This window comes from Tenrec ecaudatus, chromosome 7 (assembly GCF_050624435.1).
Source record: "Tenrec ecaudatus isolate mTenEca1 chromosome 7, mTenEca1.hap1, whole genome shotgun sequence".
Taxonomy (NCBI): domain Eukaryota; kingdom Metazoa; phylum Chordata; class Mammalia; order Afrosoricida; family Tenrecidae; genus Tenrec; species Tenrec ecaudatus.
The window spans coordinates 166,288,428-166,302,537 of NC_134536.1; the positions used below are offsets into that span (position 1 = coordinate 166,288,428).

The 14,110-nt window shown below is 53.8% G+C and overlaps 1 protein-coding gene across 2 annotated transcripts; it reads right to left on the bottom strand.

Annotated features, from left to right (window-relative positions):
* Positions 1 to 128: 128 nt before the first annotated feature.
* TULP1 (TUB like protein 1) lies at positions 129 to 13,125 on the bottom strand. 2 transcript variants are annotated; one of them, XM_075554191.1, is made up of 15 exons: positions 13,079 to 13,125; positions 12,920 to 12,971; positions 12,479 to 12,569; positions 11,958 to 12,116; positions 11,192 to 11,344; positions 9,868 to 9,969; positions 9,668 to 9,787; positions 9,130 to 9,233; positions 8,263 to 8,268; positions 8,011 to 8,181; positions 7,759 to 7,871; positions 5,790 to 5,910; positions 5,614 to 5,712; positions 2,348 to 2,519; positions 129 to 262 (listed from the first exon to the last, which is right to left on the bottom strand). In XM_075554191.1, exons 1-15 carry the CDS (start codon positions 13,123 to 13,125, stop codon positions 129 to 131), a joined length of 1,644 nt encoding a protein of 547 aa, XP_075410306.1. The 2 variants fall into 2 exon arrangements, with proteins under 2 accessions (XP_075410306.1, XP_075410307.1); XM_075554192.1 differs by lacking the exon at positions 11,958 to 12,116.
* Positions 13,126 to 14,110: the final 985 nt, after the last annotated feature.

The following is a 14,110-nucleotide window of genomic DNA, read 5'->3' on the forward strand; positions in this document are numbered from 1 at the left end:
GAGTGGACGAAGGTCACCCGAAGGCAGTGAGGGTCGGAGGAGACTCCCGTGGGGGGCCTTTGGTAGAAGGGACCCCACTGAATTCTTTTCTTTCCCCCACGCTCGAGGGCACTGAGGGGATACTGAGGTCACTCGCAGGCCAGCTTCCCGTCGAAACTGGAGAGGGCGATGGCGAAGGCCTGCAGGGCACACAGCGGATACCGGTAGTCCAGGGTGAAGGTGTCCTCCGCCACTCTGCCGAACTGCAGCACGATGTAGTCAGCTGTAGGCACAGACAAGGTGGGGGCCTGTGCTCTCAACATTGGAAGTTTTTTCCCTTGCCTTGGGACCCCAACCCTTGGCCACTGTTTAAGTTACTAACCTTCTGCCTATTTCCCTAATTGGCCCCACCAGCGGCATTACCATCCTGCGGACAAGGACACAGCTTAATCTGTGGGCCACCGAGAGAACTGCAGGTTGTTAATCTAGTATAGGGCCATGTCAACCTTCCCCAAGCCCAGAATCGGTTGTTTCCAATTTCTCAGTTGTCTTCCGGTCCCATTCCTTCTTCCCACTCCCAGCCCCCAAGTCCTAAGAGATAGCCACAAGGCTCAGTTCTTTGACTCGCTCTCCAGTTCTCCAGCTACTGCCCACTCTCAGCTCCCACCTCATTTCTAGTGCCTGGTTCCCAGCCTCATCCCAACACCTCCCCCAGGATCCATAGGGACAGGAAGCTGCTAAAAATACCCCCAACCTCTGCAGACCAGGCTCTACCAGACACATGATCTGGTGAGCAATTTTCCAAGGCCACTGGACAGGTGACAAGGGGGGTGGGGGAACAACCCTAGAATGGAGTAGGGGGGTGGGGACTTAGTGTTAGCCCAACCCTGGGAACCTGGAGTCCCTTGAGAGAGCCATCTCCAAACTTCCTCCCCACAGTAGGGCCCTCTCCTCCAGGCTTGGAAACAGGGACATTTTTTCTTGATTGTCCTCCGGGTACATAGTGTTTCTTTAATGGTTGGAACCCAACCAGTATCCTGGAGAAAGGCTTTCTACTCCTGTTCAATTGTTTTGTTTTTTTTTTAAGTCTTAGAAATCCAAAGGGGCAGTTCTACGTGGTCCTATCGGGTCACTATGAGCCAGAATGAACTTGGTGACCGGAGGGCTTGACTTTAAAGAACCCTGGTGGTGCTGCGGGTAAGCACTGGGTTGCTAACCACAAGGTTGGCAGCTGAAATCCAGTCCTTGGAAGAAAGATGAGGCTCTCTGTTCATCTTACAGGGTGAAACGACCCAGGGTCACAATGAGTCAGAATCACCTTGATGGCAGTCGTCGTGGGGTAAAGGAAGGATAGACTCAGAAATGCTTGTTCCTAAAAGGCAGCCATCGTAAAGAAGTTGAGCTCAGGCAATAGAGCCAAACTACCTAGGTTCTAGTCCAAGCCCTTCTAACCAGCTGTGTGACCTTGGGCAAGCTACTTAAACTCTCTTTGCCGTATCTATCAAATAGACATAATAATAGTACCTTCCTCACAGGGTTGTTTACATGATTGAATGATTCACTATCTGTGATGTTCTCAGAACAGTGCCTGGCACAGAAAGCACATTTTAGACAAGGAAGGGTATGTTTGTGAAGTACCAGTTCCGCAGTTTGAGCCCATCAACCACTCCGTGGGAAGAATATGAGGCTTTCTACTCCCATAAAGAGTTACAGTCTTGGAAACCTACAGAGGAAGTTGGGTTGCTGTGAGTCAGAATTGACTCGATAGTGGTGTGAGAATTTTTGTGTTCATAAGTGCCTGGAGAAGCTAATAGGGATGTGGGGCAAGGGCCTGACCCTCAGAAACAAAAACAAAGCCTATTGTCATCTAGTCAATTCCCACCCCTGGTGTATCTTACAGAGGGATTCTGAGACTGTGCATCTTGATGGGAGCAGGCAACCAAGTCTTTCTCCCTTGGAAAGGCTGGTGGGTTTGAACTGCTAACCTTGCAGTTAGCAGCCCAACACTTAGCCCACTACACTACCATTGACCATAAAGGAGTTGGGTATTAGTGGTTTCCAGACTTTAGCAGCTCAACCCTTTCTTCAACACAGTCTTACCCAGAATCCAATAGCCACCTCAGGGCTCCGGTCCATGCTGGCTGGGGTGAAAGCCTGAGCGTTGAGCCCGAGACCAGCTTAGAATATCTGAGGCTCCTGAGAGCACATTACCAATGTATCAGAGGAGGGTGACCTTACTGGAAGTTTCAGGACTTCATTAGGCTTGTGTTTGGGGGTGGGTAGGGGGAGTGGCAGGTGATGGGGAGGCCTGAGTGGCAGGGTCTTGGAGAAGGGGTGAAGAGCCTGGGCTGGGCCCTCAGATACTCACAGTCATCAGCGTGGACAATCTGGAAGTTCTTGACTGAGGCCTGGGTGACCCGACCTTGGAAGTTGAGGGTGTAGGAGCCACTGTCCTCGTTCCAGATAGGCGGTTTGTTGTGCAGCTCAATGAGGCTCTCCAGTGTCTTATTCTGCCAGCGCACCAGCAGCCCGTCACTAGCCTGGGCGCCCCGGCAAGTGGATAGGGAGAGGGCAGTTAGGGATGACAATACCCAGGGGCCACTGGGGTAAGCTGGCCTGTGGGTCTATTCCTGCCCCTGTGAGCATACAGCCTGCACATTTATGCCCACCCAGGGTGTCCTTGAGAGCATACTGACTCTCCGGGGTGCCCTTATGGGTGGGATGGACATCTGTGATGATGGGACTTTATGGCTGTGGACGCCAAAGTGGGGAGCAAGGAAATGGAAGCTTGGCCCTACGATGTAAATGGCTTCTGGCCCAAGGTAGGTCCTCAGGGCCCCTGATACTCAAGGAGCCCTGGGAGACGGCTGAATGCTGGCACCCCTAGACATATTCTAAGATGTGCCAAAGAGCTCAACGTTGAGCTGAGAGATGGACAGGTAAACAGTGGGTTAAGTGAAGTCTTCTTGCAGGAGCGTCTGAGAGGAGGGAGAAGGGTCTGCATGATGGCACTTTGAGATCTCTGGAGTGTGCTTGTCACCCACTCGAGCTCATGGCTTGGAGTGGTTCCATCAGGATCACCTTCCTGACCCCAGCTCTGAGCTCCCATAACACCTTGCTCAGGCCCACTGCGTTATAATCAACAATTCAGCAAGTGCTAAGGGCAGGGACAGTCATTCGTTCGGATCTCTCTCTCCTTCACAATAGAGTGCTGTGAAGATGAAATAATAGTACACAGTGCTTATTTAGAGTACCTCCTTGCCCAGAGTAGGGGCTCAGTCAATGTCAGATATTATTTTGATGATAACCGGTTGGGTTGATTGTGGCTCTCCAGTGCCAGGCACAGGGTGTATTTCTAACAAGTGACTATGTTATTAGATGCCATGGCCCCTGACACAACGGATCATTCCCCAGATCCATGGCAGATGGAACCACTGTAGTCCAGAGGGTTTTCAATGGCTGAGCTTTGGAAAACGACCTCACGACCTTCTTCCTAGTCTGGAAGTTCCATTGAAATCTGTCTCTACATCATAGTAGCACACAAGCTTCTGCTGATAGAACCATGGTGGCTGCTCATAAGGTCCATGGGTCAAGAAACAAGTTCAGGTCTCCTTCAGGGGAGGTGAGAATTCTCCCAACTGAGCCAGCAGCCTTTGAGCTGTTAGCCACAAGATTGGTGGTTCAGACCCACCAGTTGCACGTTGGAAGACAGAGGTGGCTGTCTGCCTCTGTAAAGATATGCCATCTTGGAAACTGTCTAGAGCAGTGGTTCTGAACCTTCCTAATGCCACGACCCTTTAATACAGTTAGTTCCTCATGTTGTGGTGACCCCCCTCAACCACAAAATTATTTTCATTGCTATTTCATCACTGTAATTTTGCTACTGTTATGAATCGGGCAACCCCTGTGAAAGGGTTGTTTGACCCCCAAAGGGGTTGTGACCCACAGGTTGAGAACTGCTGGTTTATAGGGTCTCTGAGTTAGAGCCGACTTGAGGGCAGTGGGTATGGCCTTGGATATTGAATGACCCCAAGTAGCACTGGGCAGTTCTAAAACTCAAGCAAGGGTGGGCGGCACCGCCTCTGGAGGATTTGGGTGTTGACTCTAGGATGGGTGGGATGGTCAAGAGGGGAACTTCATGTCATCGTCTGTGGGAGGCCAAAGCAGAGGGCAAGGAAGTAGATGCTTGGCCTGCCCACTTAAGGGTCCAGCTGGGTCTCTGATTATGGCATGGCTTTCAAGCAGGGAAAGATGTACGATCCTCTGACAAGGAGATGTTTCACTGTAAATTAATGCAGTGACACGGGTTTCCTGTGAGTATGGACAGGTAAGCCATTGGGTGGCTGTTATGCTGGTTGACCAGACCTGCAGTGCTGACATCCTGCCGGAGGCCACCTCTCTCAGGACAGCTCTCCATTTGATCTTACAGCTACATACACACACCCAAGAATCCAAACCCACGGTGGCCAAGTCCATTCTAACACAGCAGCTCTATAGGACAGGGTAGAACTGCCTGCCCCAGGGAGTTTCCAAGTCTGCTGTCTTTACAGAAGCAGATGGTCAGTCTTTCTCCTGTGGACTGGTTGGTGGGAATGAACCACAGACCTTGCAGTTAGCATCCAAGCACCTCAACCGCTGCTTCACCACAAGCTCCCCCTCCTCACCACCACCACCACCACCCTCCCGCAATGTGTACAAAACAAACATCCAGCGACTTTTAAGAACTGAAGTCAAATCGTGTCACTTCTTTGCTCAAAATCCGGCTAGTTGTGGTAAGCTACCTGCAAGGCAGCCCCCAGCTCGTGGGGACCCCATGTTCAGCGGAATGAAATGCTTGCTGCCTGGCTCTGCTGGCAGACCTTCATGAGCCTAGGGGATTCCTTTGGTTCATTTTTGGAAGTAGATCACCAGGCCTTTTTTCCTAGTTTACCTTCGTCTGGAAGTTATGCTGCAATCTGAACCATATCAGAGCTCCCCGTTTCTCACAGTTTTAACCAAGAGCCTGGTTAGCCCCTTTCCCTGATTTTACTGACCTGTCTCATTCCGGCTGGCTGCCTCACCATCTCTCAAGCCCACCAGGCAGCCTCTGCGTGGGCTGGTCCCTCTGCTTGGCTGCCCTTCCCCAGATACCTGCAGGCCTCTCCTCCACCTCCTTCCCGACCTTAGCAAACCTCATCTTCTCCGTGTGGCCCATTCTGACTACTGGAAAGTATATATACCGATACACTTCCTCCCCCTTGTTTCTTCTTTTATTAGCGCATCGCTAACACATGTCATCATCTGTTGTCTTAGCGTGATTATTGTCTACTGTCCCCCTCAACTGCAATGCCAGCTCCTCCAGGGCAGAAATCTTGCTTGGCCCACGGATGTCTTCCAAGTGCCGAGACTAGTACTTACCGCTCCATAATGCGTCCGATCAAATACAGGAATGAATAATTTGACACAAACTGTGCCAACACCGTGCTGTGGTTGGCTCAATGAATTAAACGACATCAAGCCCGGAATTCATGCAGCAGGTGGCAGGAATAATCCCTGGGAGTACCAACTCTGGCTGTAGGTGACTGGGTATGGGGCAAGCTAAGCCCTCCGGGTTTGGGATGTCAGGGACGGGCATCAAGTCGGGATGGCGCTTACGTTTCGGGGCCGGATGGGAACTCTTTCGCTGTCAGAATTCATGCCTGGAATGATGACTGTCATGCGCCTGGGGCCGCGGAAGCCCAGCACGTTGGTTTCCTAGGAGGGAGACGCCTGTGAGGCCGGCCTTGCAAGGGGAGGGACCTGGGCCGGGGGCGGGGCTGGGGGGTTCTCACATAGATCACCGCCGCCAGCTCCTGGCGCAGGCTCCCCACGTCCCCGCCGCCGCCGCCGCCTCCACGGTGCGGGTTGTGCCCATTGTCAAAGACGGTGAAGCGGTTTCCCAGGAGGTTGGACCTGCAACCAGGATGGGGCTGAATGCGGGTTCCACACGTCTGATCCAAGACTGAGAAGGCGCCCTGGTAGCGTAGTGGCTACGCTTCGAAATCCGAACTCCTCACTGCATGGTCAGTGGTTTGAATCCACTGGAGAAAGGAGGCTGTTCGATCCCATGAAGCTCAAAGTCTCGGAAACTCAGAGTTCTACTCAGTCCTATAGTGTCGGATGAGTAGAAATTGACTCGATGGCAGTGCGTTTGGTCCCAAGACCTTTCCTCACAGCCTGATACCTTCCTTTGTCAAAGGTGGGGGTGACGTGGGACAGAGCCATCCACGCCCCCTGATGTTTGGAAAGCTTTAACAACTCTTCTGGATCTAGAGGGAACTGGGGAGCACTCAAGTGCACATTCCATCTCTCTCTCACAAGCTAGGTGACCTCAGGTAAGTTAGTCAGCCTCTTGGAACCTGCAGAATATAGTACCTAGCTCCTTTGGTTGCTAAGAGGATTGAGTGCGTGACTATTTGAATGTGACTGAGAGCCTTGCCATGTCTGGGTCTTAGTGCTCCCATGTGACACGTAGCAGGGGCCCCTAGGGCTTTCTAAGGCTGCCTTTCCTTAAGGAAGTAGCCCCGGGGGTGGGTGAAAATCTGGGAGAAAGGCTGGGCCAGTCTGCTTCTATAAAGATTACAGCCCGGGAAACCCCCGGGGGCAGCTCTAGTCTGTCTCATAGGGTTGCTGTGAGTTGGAATTGACTAGAAAGCTCCCTACTTGGGGAGCAAATGACCAGATCTTTTTCTTCTGTGGAGCCACTGGTCCGGCTCACCAGCCTTTTGGTTAGCAGCCGAGTGCAGAACCATGGTGCCGCCAGGGTTTCTTGGTGCAGAGAAACCAATCCAACCCACTGCTGCCGAGTTCCTCTCCTCATAGCCACCCTGTGAGACTGACTCCTTACCGCTGCAGACAGCCCCATCTTTCTCCTGTGAAGCTTTGAACCACCAAACTGGGGGTTAGCAGCCCGACACTTAACCCACAGCACCTCTAGGGCTCGTCAAGTTACCAAAAAACCCAAGCCCACCCAATCCAGTACCATCTAGTCCAGGGGTCCTCAAACTGTTTAAACAGGGGCCAGTCCACTGTCCCTCAGACCCATTGGAGGGCCGGACTATAGTTAAAAAAATATGAACAAATTCCTATGCTCATTTCACAAATCTTATTTTGAAGTAAAAAAATGGGGCAAAACACCCGGCGGACTGAATAAATGTCCTGGGCAGGCTGCATGTGGCCCGCAGGCCATAGTTTGAGGACCCCCAATTCTAGTCAATTTGACCCATAGTGACCCTGTAGCGCAGTGTAGACAGTTGCATATGATTTCCAAGGCGGTCATCTTTATGGAAGCAGACTGCCTCAGCTCTCCTGCAGTGGATGGGGGGGTTCAAATCACCAACCATCCACTTGGGAGATGAGCTCTAACCACTGTATCACCAGGGCTCCTTAGGGTCGAGTAGAGCCAAGTCGTTATGCATGCCATTCTCTCAGTAACTACCAAATAGCTACTGTGTGCCAGGTGTCCAACTATGAACAAAACAGCCCCCGCCCCGCCCTGATGGTGTTTATGCCCTACTCCTGGGGCCGCTCTTGGGGTCAGCAGTGTCCGAATCACGAGGTGCTTGGTCACAATGCACACTCTCGGGCCCACCGCAGACTCCCTGATGCTTTATAACAAGCCCCCAGGTGCGCTGTGCACACTTGAGTGTGAGCAACCCAGGGCTTGGGGACATTCCCAGGTGTTCAGCCTGCAGGCACAGGGCCCATAAAGGCCTGCCTGAGGTCCTCTAGCTCACCCAACCCCAGGAAGCCCAGCCTCACCTCAGCTTCCCAATGAAATTCTCCCCTCCTCGGGACAGATTGGTGGGATCACTGGAGATGAGGTAATTGGCTGTTTTGCTTCGTTTCCGTTTCCGGCCAGCCAAAAGGAACACCTGGAGAGGACGGATGGGTAGGGAGGATGAGGTGGAGGAAGGAAGTAGGCTGAGGAAAATGGAAACTCTGCAGACCCTCCCTCAGCCATGGTCCTGGCCCCTCCACTCTCCCTCCCTTGGTCACCTCATTCCTACCCACCTTCTTCTCCGTGTCCAGGTGCAGAAAGTAGGAGGGATACAGCCCCCGGTCCATGCCCTTCTTGTCCCGGGTCAGCCGGCAGCGCACTGTGCGCCCCTGGGGGGCAGGCCGCAGCACAAACTCTCCAGGGTCACCCACCTCCACAGGGGGGGATGGGGGTCTCTCTTCCTTCTGGGTGGGGACAGGGGGTTTATCAGCCAGGGCCCCAGCTGGGGCGGGGACATAGGCAAGATAGGCAGGACAATTTACCACCGCTTGCTGAGGTCGCCTGAGGCTGGGTCCTCCCAAGCGTCCCTTCACACTTTCCTAGCAGCCAGCCCGCATGGTCATGTAGGAGGCTCAGAGAGCTTTGTGATTTATTATTATTTTGTGTATCTGTGGCTAAGAGACCAGGCTCTGGAACCAGAGAGCCTGGGTCCAAATCCTAACTCTACCACTGACCATCTGCTTAAAGTTTTAGCCACACTTGAAACTTACTTTTTTCCTCTGAAAAGTAAGGATGAATGGGGTGGATACTTCTGATAAACTCACTGCCATCAAGTCGATGCCAACTCATAGTGACCCTAGAGGACAGGGTAGAACTGCTCCTGTGGGTTTCTGAGTCTGTAACTCTTTACGGGAGTAGAAAATCTCATCTTTCCCTCATAGGGAGGCTGGTAGGTTTGAACTGCTGACCTTGTGGTTAGCATCCCTATACATAACTACTACGCCAGCAGGGCGTCTCCACCTCTGATGGACCTTACTTATTCTACAGATTGAACAAACCATTCTTACAAAGCCAACCAATGGACCAGAAATGGCTCTAAACCCTTTGCAAATTTGAACTCACTGAATCATCTCATCCACCCACTTTTGTATCTTCATTTTACAGATGAAGAGACTGAGGCTCAATCAGAGAAGTTAGGTCACTTGCCCAGCAAAGCTGGTAGGAGGAGAAATTCCCAATGGATCCAGAGCCTTTGGAAAGACCTTCCCTGGTGTACACACTATCTGAGGGGGTTTACAGAAGCTGAGCGCATAGTAAGCGCTGTCGGAATGTTGTGTGCCTTATGGCGGAGTGGAGTTTTTCAGACCCATGGCCACTCTGTGTGTGCCGATCCTTCACCGCCAGATCCCAACCTTTTTGCCTTTTCCTTTCGCTTTGCCCTTCGGATTGCTGTTCTTGGTCACCAGCTCTTCCTTCTCCTCTTCCTCCTTCCTCGCTCCTGCGCCTCTGGGAGCACCTGGGCCCGAAGGCAGGGAACAAGTCTGGTGGCACATTTTCTGGTTTGCAAAGAGCTTTTACCGCCCTTGTGTGACTTGGACCCTTCTTATAAGCTTGAGAGGGTCAAGTCTGTATTATTACTTCAAAACTATTTTATTGTGATTTGGGTGAAAGTTTACAGGCAGGCCATCAGTTATACATCCAACAATCTGGACACATTTTGATTCCGCTCAGTCATCGCAAGCCTGTGCTGTTTTCATCAGAGCCTCACAAGGCTAAAACACCTTCCCACAGCCACTCAGCTATTAAAGTGGGGTTGAGATCCCCACATCATCTAACGTTTGAATGACACCCCTTTCCCTGCCTTGCACCACATGATGAGTAGATCCCCCCAACTCCCCAACCCCAGGACTGCCTCACAATGTCAGGGCACCAGAGGTCACTGCTGACTACCGTTCTTCTTCCAAGCCTTTGCAGCTGGGTCCCCTTCTCCCACCAGAAACATGGCGGTGGGGGTCTTCTTCCTCACCCCGGCTGGGCTCTCTGAGACATCCTCCGCCATCTCACCAGACTCTGCATGGACAATGGGAGATGGGAGAGGGTCACCACCGCCCACACCCAGAGCGCCCTGCTCCACCCCAGACCAGGCTCACCTTTCTTCTTGACCTTTCTCATCTTGGTTGTTTCCCCGGCTGGGGCCCCCTTCTTCTTCATGCGAAGTGGCTTCTGTGGTGGGACAGGACTTCCCAGGTCCCCTGGAAACGGATGAGGGGGTGTTAAATAAAGAAGGAACCCGTGGGAATGGAAGACACCTCCCAACCTACTCATCCTTCCTCCAGTCCCCAGGGAGGCTGAAGGCTTATCTTGGTCCCTGAGCTGCTGCCCCTCCCCCCACTTCCAAGGACGGAAACACCAAACAAAGCAAAATCCAAACAGTAGATTCTAACTCCTAGTGACAACTGTAGGACAGGGTGGAACTGCCCCGTAGGGCCTCCACGGGTGCCCATCTTTCTGCACTCGGGCTGCTACATCTTCCCCATGGGGTGCCAGGTGGGTTCAAACTCCGCGGATCTTTTGGTCAGCAGCCCAGGCCTTACCCATGGTGAGTCCGGGAAAGAGAAGGGGTAACCTGAGAGCTCAGCAAGCAATTGCTGAAGGAAAGAGCGGATGAATAAATGAGCCCCAGACCTTCCACTTGCACCGCTAGATCCTGGCTCTCGTGCGCTCTCCTCTCAGAGGCACAGGGCTCCTCCCGTGGAGCTAGGTACCCAGGCCAGGAGGCGTCCAGTGTTTATTCATTGTTCTGTGTTCACTCTTGTTCTTATCAGGCGGCGTCAAACCCATGTTCCCAGCCCCAGGTGACAGGGTCAAACTACCCCATAAGGGTTCCTAGGCTGGAACAGGGTGTCAGTCTCTCTCCTGTGGAGCTGCTGGTGGCCTTGAACTGCTAGCCTCTAGGTTAGCCCTGTGATCACTTTGATAGTTTTATAAGAATTGTAACAACGAGGCACACTGAGTTAAAAAACAAAAACGTAACCCAAATCACAAAGAAATGAGACGCCTCTGCCCTTGCCTGCCTCAAAGAGCACTCAGGGCAAGGGGTGGTTAAGATTGTCAAGTGCATGTTGATCTACAACCGTAAGGACCAAAACCAACCAAACTGACCACCCTCAAGTCAGTGCTGACTCGGAGTGACCCTCCAGGATAAGGTAGAACACCCCCCCCCCCATGGGTTTCCGAGACTAGCTCTTTATGGGAGTAGAAAGCCCCATCTTTCTCCTGTGGAACGGCTGGTGGTTTTGAACTGCTGGCCTTGGAGTTGGCAGCATAACCTCTACACCACCAGGGAGAAAAATATTACCAGAGAGAGAAACTCCCTAGTCGACACTGGGAACTTTCTGGTGTCTCCTTGCAAGCCCCCTATAGGCAGGGGCTGTTTGTACCGGTCTTTGAGCTCCCTCTGACCCCAACACCCACCCCTTGGACCCTGGCTCTTGGTCCTTCTCTCTTTGGCGTCTGCTGAAGCCTTCTCTTTAGGAGGCTTCTTGGGAGGTTGAGGGACTTTCTCTTTCTTCTCCTCTTGCTCTTCCTCACCATCCCTGTTGTCCTCCTCTTCCTCGTCGTCATCCTCTGTAGGGGAAAAAAACCCCTTATAAACAGGGCTAAGGTGGGACCCCTTGTTTGGGGATTCCAGGCCCTGGGAAATGGCAATGAGTGCCAGAGGCAGGAGCCCACCCTCCCAGGAAGAATGGGCATGACCCGGAAGTCCTTAGGTTTCTCCCAGCGAGGAGAGGGAGCTGGAGTTGGAATTCTGGGCCTTGGGGATCTCATTCTGGGAAAAGTCTCTCCTCTGCAGGCCCCTCCTCTCTCTGGCCCTTCACCTCTCCTCTTCACCTACGCTCCTGTGCCTCCCCTCCAATGTCACCTGCTTCTCTCCCCATCCTTGTCTGCCTGTCTCTCTGCTTCTGATGGCCCCTCAGGGCTACCTCCGGCTCCCAGCTGTAGTCTAAGGCCAACTCTTAACTACCTTCTGCAGGTCCAGGTTTCCCATTTGCCAAATGGGAAGAAAAAGCAAGTTTACCAAGGGAATCAAGTTTTTGTTTTTTCCTGGCATCAAGATAAGGCCAGAGAAAAGGGGACTCTTGGTGCTAGTTTTCTGCCTGTGGTTCCTCTTCAACCCCCTCCCTCCTTCTCTCTGCTTCTCCCTTGGACCCCTCCCAGTTCCCTCAGGCCTCCCCCTCACCGTCCTCCGCATCAGGGGCCCGGGATGCTAGGAAAGTTTCTCGGGGGTCGCGCTTCTTGGCTTCGGGGTCCCTGAGGAACTTGGTGTAGAGGTCGCGTGGTGGCCCCTGGCCATCCTCTGGGTCAGGGGTGGGCACCTTCAGCGGTGGCCGCCGGCCCGCTGAGCCGGGAGGTGGGAAGCGAGGGTCAGACAGGCAACGCGGGCATTCAGAGACCTCTGCCTCCCTTCCAGGTGTCCTAAGCCAGGGGCACCTCTCTGGTGTGGGGTGTGGGGTGGACCCGGTTTCCATTTTTGGACACTGACCCCGCCCCCTCACTATCCCCTCCATCAGGACCCAGCTCTCCTTCTTGGGGAGCAGACCTGACTCAACCCCAGGCCTGCCCCTCCGCAGCCCCCAGCCCCACCACCTACACTGCGCCTCCTACCCTCTTTCGCTGTGATACGCCCTTCACTTGCCCTCCAGCCCCCCTCCCTAGTCCCTTGACCCGGGCGGGGCGCCCCGAGTTCAGCCCCTAGTTTGCCTCCAGGTCTCCGGAGCTTGGATCCTGTAGGGCAGGGGTCCTCTGGGATCTCTGTCTTCTTCTTCCTCAACTTCTGTCCAGGGACCGGTCGCTGCGGAGGAGGGGTTCAGGAAGAGGGAGAGTAAGAAGGGAGGGGAGAGGGGTGTTGGAGGGCAGCCCATCCCCCTTTAATCCCTTGAGCCACCAGAAATAACCGCAGATTATCTGGGGGTAGAACTGCAGCGCCCCCTCCTCTGCTGAGCGTTGAAAGACCTCTCCTGGCATCATGGCCACCTCCAATGCCCCCAGACCCAAATGCTACCTTCCACACCTTCACTCTCCAAACACCCCTTCCCCACAGGGAAACCCATCCACAGATGCTGCTGAAGGCCTCTCCCCATCCTGGACCCCCGACCCTGAGTGGGGGCACTGCCACGTCCTTTGCAAGAAGGGGTGAAGTACCTGCTTGGGGCGCCTCTGGATCTCGGGGCTCCGGCCTTCCTCCTCATGCCCACTGAGGGTGACAAAGGGATAAATCCGTCTTCTTTCTTACATATCCCCACCTAGTTTCTGCACTGGTTCCCACCCCCAGGGCTGCTGGAGACACTGGGGTTTCCGAACCTGTCTGAGGCCCACACCTCTCGGAGGGTGTCATCCTGCAGCGGCATGGTGCTGTCGCTGGCTCAGTTCCCCTGCTCCAGCCGCCAAGGCTCCCCGAGTCTCTAGCAGCCTTCACCCCCACCCTGCCCCTAATCCCGGCTCAGCCTCCCTGCCCAGCACCTGGCTGGAGTCTGTGGATGCCAGCTTGCCCTGTGGGAGGCGCTTCTGCCCCACGCTCATGCCATCCAATCGAATCGGACTCACAGTGACCATATCGGACAGAATAGAATGGCCCCTCTGGGTTTCCCAGACTAACTTCTAACAGGAGTAGAAAGCTTCTTCTTTCTCCACAGCGGCTGGTGGTTCGGAACTGCTAAACTGCAGTTAGACTCCTGAATGGATTGACAGAAGCAAAGATTTTAAAAATCCAGACGCTTATGGTTGACTCTCAGCTTGGACAGATGGAAGGAGAGGCCTGTACGCCACGGCAGACCCGTGATTTGAAGTTCAAGACTCCATCATCGCGACGATGCTCTTTCCTTTCCCGCGTCAGCCACGTGGTTCTCCGTTTCTTAAATATCCAGGCACCGAGGGCACCGCACCAGCGTAAGCTCCTGCCTGGACTACCCTGCCAAGGGCCTGGTTCACCAGTTTCAGAGCATCGTCCATGGAGCTCTTCGCTAGAAAGTCTCCTAGGACTTGGCGCCAGGGCTGATTGCCTCGCCCAGGGGTGGGGGACGGTGGTGGTGGGGCTGTCTGGCACAGCCTGAGCACGCTGTCAGAGTCGAAGCCCAGAGGATGAGGGCGGAGATGCCCAAAGACCCGCATCCCTCGCCCTGGGCTTAGCGCTGCTTCAGATGGACTGTGTAGGGGTGATGTGCTCGGGGTGACAGGGCTCTTCTGTTTGCTGGAGGCTCTAGCACACCCCCGGGTCCTGTTGGTCACAACTCGCCCTGGTCACGAGGCCTGTGAACACCATGCACAAGGGGTCATGCAAAGCGCAGATCCTTCACACCGATCTCTCACCTTGCAGCCTGGCCACGGGTTTCTCCT